The 7,058-nt window shown below is 39.1% G+C and overlaps 2 protein-coding genes across 3 annotated transcripts in view; one reads left to right on the forward strand and one right to left on the reverse strand.

Annotated features, from left to right (window-relative positions):
- The window catches only part of pcsk7 (proprotein convertase subtilisin/kexin type 7), a 27,618-nt gene extending 25,916 nt beyond the window's left edge, over positions 1-1,702 (forward strand). For both annotated transcript variants that reach the window (XM_014026031.1, XM_014026032.1), the window contains exon 17: positions 499-1,702. In XM_014026031.1, the coding sequence (XP_013881485.1) occupies positions 499-777 (279 nt within the window). In that variant the 3' untranslated portion in view covers positions 778-1,702. The remainder of the gene's footprint in view (positions 1-498) is intronic.
- A 3,298-nt stretch (positions 1,703-5,000) lies between these two features.
- The window catches only part of tagln (transgelin), a gene marked incomplete at its 5' end in the record, with an annotated part of 10,311 nt that continues 8,253 nt past the window's right edge, over positions 5,001-7,058 (reverse strand). The window contains 4 exon segments of the mRNA XM_014026033.1: positions 5,001-5,752; positions 5,844-5,946; positions 6,017-6,188; positions 6,284-6,472. Of these exon segments, the coding sequence (XP_013881487.1) occupies positions 5,614-5,752; positions 5,844-5,946; positions 6,017-6,188; positions 6,284-6,472 (603 nt within the window). The 3' untranslated portion in view covers positions 5,001-5,613.

The following is a 7,058-nucleotide window of genomic DNA, read 5'->3' on the forward strand; positions in this document are numbered from 1 at the left end:
GTGTGCAAGAGCCAATATAGTTGCAAATTCCCAACACTTTCCAAACTAGTCATAATTCCACCAGTCCTAAGACCTGCGACTCTTTGGTTTGGCTTGGTATTTTATGTTTTTTTTTTTCATTTTGTTCTCTATTTATTTGTTTGTTTTGTTTTAAACGGTTTCTTAATTGTTAATAACATAAATTTGAGTAAAAAAATACAATAAAAAGGCAGCGGTGGGCCACATTTGACCCATGAAACTTAGGGGTATAACAATGTATCATCCAATAAATCAAAATAACCTTGAATTTGGCATGTTTCTGTAAGAATCAAACCAACTGGTAAAAAATAAGTTTTTTTATGTTTTACAAATATTCAGTATTTAAATCCCTCAGTGATGGGGCACATCAGCCAGTTGCTTGTTGTTTCTTGCGTCCTGTTTTTCTCCTAAAGTCACCAGTACTTTAGGAGTCCAGTCCTCCTCCTGTCGTGACCTCCCTCTTTCCTTTCCTCCTCCCAGTTAATGCTGCTGCTCGGATGCTTCGCCCTCTTCTGGTCCCTCTACTACACCCTGGAGGTCACGCTGGCTCACACGGACCTCCTGTGCCTGCCGAGGAGATGGCGAGCTCACCGCGGCAGGAGGAGGCGCCACGGGGGAGGGCTGGAGGAGGCGCTGGTGGGGGAGGGGGCGGAGGCGTACAGGGGTTTGGAGAACCAGGACTCGGAGGGGGAATTGTGGGCGGTGCTGGACTTTAAAGCCAAAGTGCCCCTCATCCCCGAGGAGCGGTCAGCAACATGACCCAGATAACGGGTCAGAACCTTCCCACAGGACATCTCAGGCTTTCTCACTCCTCTCCCGGGCTGCCTCCGATCTCAAACAACTTCCAGATCAATTCAACAGTGTCCTTACACTTTTTTGCCCCCCGCCCCCCCTTTTTTTCTGCAGTTTGTAAAAACCAGTGGCCTTGAACATGTTTGGTCTGGGACCGTGTGGGTTTTATGTACACCTCGCCTTTAATGAAGCTCCTCAGAAATGAAACGTGAGGGGATTTTGTCTGACATGACTTTAAAAACTTTATCTGGGTTTACATTAGAAATGATTATCATCAACTGCAGCGGGACCAGTCGTAATAAAATCTGGTTACCGAACGTGTGAATTACCCAAACTTGACGGTTTGTAAGATTTGCACTCAGAGAAGACTTGATTTTACAAATTAGGAACTCCTGTGGAATTAAAATAAGTGTGCACTATAAAAGGGAATGAAAGTGTGTGTGTGTTAGTGTGTGTGTGTGTGTGTGTTAGTGTGAGTGACTGGAGGAACATGCGGGGTCTTCCACTGAAACGTGTCCCTGAAATGTGAGGTTTCGCAGGGGTACGGCTGTTTTAAACAATTCATTTTCTGAGGTATTTGATCTGTAAATCTGCTTTTTTTTTATCTGTGGGTTATCAAGCATATACTGAATAAGACTTGAAGTGTTTTTTTTTCAAGTACGAAGTTTGTATTTTTTTTAATAAAGTATAATATATAAGCAATGTGTGCCTGTTGTACAAGATATACTGTATACAACTGCATTTAGCAATTTGTACGAACTGTTTTTAAAGAATGTAAGACTAAAACTGTATTTTTTTTTACAATCACATATAGGAACAAATTTCTAGATTGGAAACTGTGTTTTGCTGTGCAAGTCACAGACTTACAATAAAAAATAAACATTTGTTGAAACGCTTTCCTGTTTTTCTTTAAACCAGAAACACAATGAAACAAGTTGTATTAAATTCAGAGACGTCAGTTTTTATGTAACTATACAAAAATAAAAACTTACATTACATAGCGTTCTGTATGTTGTTTTAATGATTAAATGCAGCAAAATAAACTAATTCAAAGGTAACAGATCTTTGTACTTAGTTTATTTACATAATGACTTTAATTGCTGGATGTTCGGCCCCTGAGCTGTTGGCCTGCAGTAACTGTTATTTTGTACAGTGCATTAGTACCACAGCATGGTGCTACCACCACCATGCCTGACAGCTGGTGCTCTCTTTGACTCCTCCAAACTGTTTATTGTTGTAAAACAGTTCAATCTTACTGCTGGTACAACTGTCCTCCGGGGGTGTCCATGGCAGCTGCAGATCTCAGTCAGATCTCGAGGCTTCTTTCTTGGTCAGCACCCTCTAAGTCCATGGAGACCAGCCTCAACAACGGGATGTGGGTCTTACAGCATGTGGTTCCTGACTATCCTAAGCAGTGTTTTTTCATCTGAAGGGAACAGTTTGAGTCTTCTAGAAAACTTGTTGGCAGATCTAAATAACTTTACTTGCATACTGTGTGAACTGATGATAATTTGAAATTACTTAGAAATGGCTCCAAAACAACTGGTGTGAATCTACAGGGTGAGTCATAATTCTCAGGACACCCTTTTATTTCAGAAAAAAATGAGAGCAAGAAATGGGATGCAGATTTAACAAAAATAAATAAATAAAAAATCTGTAGGTCTCCACAATCACTATTAATCACGGAGAAACTTTATATATATACAGGCCAACCAGCTGGATCAGAACACGTGTTCAGATCCAGGAGTTTCTCAGACACACTCTGTGTTTAGGACCACATTTACCACTAATTCCATTTTTTATATATAAAATTATACCGTATACTTTTCAGTGAGGCTATAATTATTATTACATACGTACATGATGTTTGTTGCTGTGGTGTTTCTCTTTTGTTTTCTCTCTTTTTGCAGGCGGGAGGGAGACTTCATGTTCACCTTCACCTTTCTCCTTTTCTTTTCTATTTTCTTTTCAGTCTCCATGTCCGTTATATCAATATAATCCAAAAAAAGAATCTGTAATAAAGTTTAAATATATATCAAGTGGAGCATCATGATGAAAGCCATAATTCTCCACTAAAACTGTTGGGCCTCATTCTGAGTTTCACATTGCTGGACAGGACACGAAAAAAAAAAGTGTCTTGTCACTTTTGACTCACAGTTATCCATATTAAACTGTCACTGAACTGTCTCATTGCTTTAGTCCAAGACGTGTTGTTAAACAAATTCAGCTTCACTCAATCATAATCACTAAAAGGAAGTTATTATAACTTGGCTGGTCAAGTTAAAGGACAGCACAACTTTTAAAAGAAAAGACTGGCATTTTTGTAACTTTTGGCCCTGTGTTGATTAAAGAAATTCTACAATAAATTCAAACTTGCACTCAAAGTTATATGTTTATTTATTCCACTCTGGGAAAAAATAAATCAATAATTTACTTTAATATTTAGGCCCATGGTGCACACATGCTTAATTTATGCATTGTGCAGTCTATTTTCYCTGATGCCTGGAAGTTTGCTCAGATTACTCCCATTTTTAAATCTGGTGATCCAACAGAAGTTTCAAACTATCGGTCAATTTCTGTTCTTCCTATTTTTTCTAAGTTACTTGAAAAAACTTTATTTAATCAACTACTTCAGCATCTAGAAGCTAATAATATGCTAAGCAATTGCCAACATGGTTTTTGCACGTCAAGGTCAACCATGTCTGCATTAATTTTATTCACTGAACAAATACGTGCTGCTTTGAACAAAGGTCAAGTAACTGGTGCTGTATATATTGATTTTCATAAAGCGTTTGACACAGTTGATCATTATACTCTCTTACAAAAGTTGATTTCTTTTCAACTTTCATCATCTGCAATACAAATGTTTTCCTCTTATTTGACTGATAGGTGTCAGGTTGTGAAACATGGAAGCTCTGTGTCCGGGTCTCAGCCCTGTTCTGTGGGTGTTCCGCAGGGTAGCATACTGGGCCCATTGCTTTTCCTATTATACATAAATGACCTTCCAAAAAATATTGAAGTACTCAAATATTTTAATGTATGCTGATGATACTGTTCTTTTTTGTCTGATTTCAATATTGAATCTATTAATAGTCAGTTACAAGCAGATCTTCAGACATTTCATGGTTGGCTTCAAGATAATCTTTTATCAATTAATGTTAAAAAAAACTGTGTGCATGTATTTTTCCTCAACCAGGAGACATTTCAATATAACAAATCAACTCACTTTTTTAAACAAACCCCTTGATATTGTCACTACCTACAAATATCTTGGAAATACTTTGGATTCTCATTTGACTTATCGTGATCATGTACAAGTCTTAACCACTAAGTTGAAACAGAAATTATATGTTTATTCAAAAATTAGATCCAATCTGACATCTTCTGTTTCAAATATCTATCTTCATGCCATTATACTCTCAACCATGTCGTACTGTTTACCTGTTTGGTCTCTTACAACAAATGAAATCTTAGAACCCATAGTTAGGCTCTACAACAGGGCCTACAAAATTCATAAAAAACTTCCTGGTTGGACTCATCAGTTCTTTCATTGTCTGATGCCTTGACTTTTCAGAATTATGTTTTGCATAGTGGTATTAATTTATATTTTCAGATCTTCCAAGGTGCCAATTATGGAACTCTCTGTGCATTGCTGCCCAAATCAAATTCTGGAAGTGGTCATTCAACTAGATCTGTTACAAAAGGACAACTGATATTACCAACTTTTAAAAACTGTTACGGCCAGAGGTCTTTCTTCTATGTTTATACTAAAGCATGGAATGACATTCCTCAAAACATAAAGTCCATTTCAAAACTACAGCCCTTTAAGAAGAATCTTGTCTGCCATCTGCTGGACACTTTTTGTTGTGCTCATATTTAGACGTCCTATTTTGCAAATGCTGCCTTCCTGAAATTTGGTATGCTTGTTTGTCTTTGTGTCTATGGTGTAATAATAATGATGTGATTGTGATGCTGTAATTCTGAGTGTTTTATGTGCTGCAGAACAGGAACCTGCTGTAAAACAGCAATTATGCTGAGTCAGGCTTGATTTTTAATAATCTTTTCCTGTTAAATAAATCAAATCAATGTAAACAATGTAATCTTCACAACTTGATGGAATTAGTTGTTTGAACTCAGATCGTCTCAGATGAGGTGCATAGTTAAGGTGGAAATAGTCAGAATCAAAACTGTCATTTTTTAAAACTCAATATTTAATAAGACCTTTGTACAAAAATGATTGGCACTGTTACAGCAGGCGTAGCCAAGTGGGAAGAAACACAAGAGTATTAATAAAACTAGATTAATGGCACACTATGAATTATTTTTTAAATTTAGAATTATTTTTTAGAAAAGAATGCATTTTGCTAAATTGTAAGTAGGAAAAAAAATTATATAAAAATTATATAAGTCATTGCAACAAAACTGTAATAAATCCAACACAAATCAAAGATGAATCTGGTCCATTTTGAGTAAACTGCAGTTTTTTTTGTTAAACTTTAAACCATTAAAGAAGAAATCAAATGTGTTTCAGCATTAATAATGTTTTCACTGCGTCGGAAGGCACTCAGTTTCTGTAGCTGAAGGACAAAGCATGGTGAGTTCACCGGTGTAAGCTTGTGTTTAAGAGCCTCTGGATTAAAGAGGATGCTAGTTTTTTTTAAGGAAATCCCTTTATTCCAAAGAGGAGCAGGGAGTTGTTACAAACCAGGCAGACATGTAGAGGTTCTGAAAGAACAAATCGGATGTTTTGGGGTAAAAAAAAAGGAGGCTAAAGAGGTTTTGCGTATTTGTGGCTCAGGAGTTTTACAGAATCTGTCGGGGTCTTCCGTAGCTCATTCCCTCCTGACTGGCTCCCTTATTGGACCCCATCTGCAAGCCGATCACGTTTTTTCCCGCCTTGATCTGCTCGTCGCTGAAATCCCGCTTGTTCTCTTGTGCTTTCCTGCAGCGGAACATGACAATCGTCACATAAACGCAGTGAAACAGCCTTCTTCTTACGGCGCCTGTTAGCTCAGGTTATTTAATGGACTCACTTGAAGAACCAGTTGGGGTCTCCGTTGTATGTGCCTTCGTCCTTTGTGACGGCCAAGCTGCCCAGGGCTGAGAGGGTCCTCTGCACCGCTGCCAGGTCCTTACCTGCACCGGGACAGACAGTTAGTGACTGATCATATTGCCTGTTTGCAGCAGCCACTGAAAGCACTCTGACCTTCCCACAGGTCCACAGTCTGGAACATGTCAGTCTTGGTGACGCCATACTTCTCCGCAGCGTTGAGGAACTGCGAGATCTGCTCCATTTGTTTAAAGGCCATGGGCGAGCTCTGGATCTTCTTCACGGGTTTGTCTCCAGCGAACAAGCTGTTGATAAGTTCACTCAGGATCTAGTGAGACCGGATCGAAACCAAAGTATTAGAACCGAGGGAAGAAACAAAAAAAAAATGGTGTTCATTCTGTGTGACAGCGTGGGTACACTCACACATCCATCCTTCAGCCAGGCCTGGAAGCCCAGCTTTCCAGCCTCAGGCCTCCCCACACCAGAGCCACACTGACGGGTGATCCACTCCACCAGGATCTGCTCCAGATCAGGGTCGTACTTGCTGTCGATTTTATCCTGAACCTGCCGGCTCAGGCCGTAGGATGGACCCTTGTTAGCCATGCCGACACCCTGAGAGATGAGACAGATGAGGATGGAAGTGTGTCAGAAGAATCTAAACCAGAGTTCAGTGTGTTCTTTCCAGCCGTCTTAACAATAATATACTGTTTCACTTGAGATTTAACTGTTGCAAAAATAAAATCAAAGCCAGCATTCCTAGAAGAAATGCTGCCTCATGACGACCTTATCATGAGAAAGGACAGCGTTAAAGCTGCTTTGGTCAAACCTTCAAATAATATAATGTGTACACTGAGGCTGTGCTGCAAACTTTAGATCAATTTTTGTAAATTTGATTTACTGGGTGATAGTTTTGTGTTGGCTAAGGTGGAGAAACTGTGGCCCTTACTCCAAAAAGTTATTCAGTTTTAGATTCAATGATTAAATTTAGAGCAAACCTGTTCTGTGATTCACAAGATATTTTGCTAACAGAGTTAAAACCGGGTCTCGTCTGATCATTTGGCATTCAGAATAAAAAAACTGGGGACCAAAGATTTTAGCTCAACATGTAGAACGGGGCCATTCAACTGGCAGTCCATGGGCCGGATGTGGCCCACGTGTGAGTTTAGTTCGGCCCTCCAATGAGTTTATATATATATAT

The sequence above is a fragment of the Austrofundulus limnaeus genome, unplaced genomic scaffold, assembly GCF_001266775.1.
Source record: "Austrofundulus limnaeus strain Quisiro unplaced genomic scaffold, Austrofundulus_limnaeus-1.0 Scaffold518, whole genome shotgun sequence".
Taxonomy (NCBI): domain Eukaryota; kingdom Metazoa; phylum Chordata; class Actinopteri; order Cyprinodontiformes; family Rivulidae; genus Austrofundulus; species Austrofundulus limnaeus.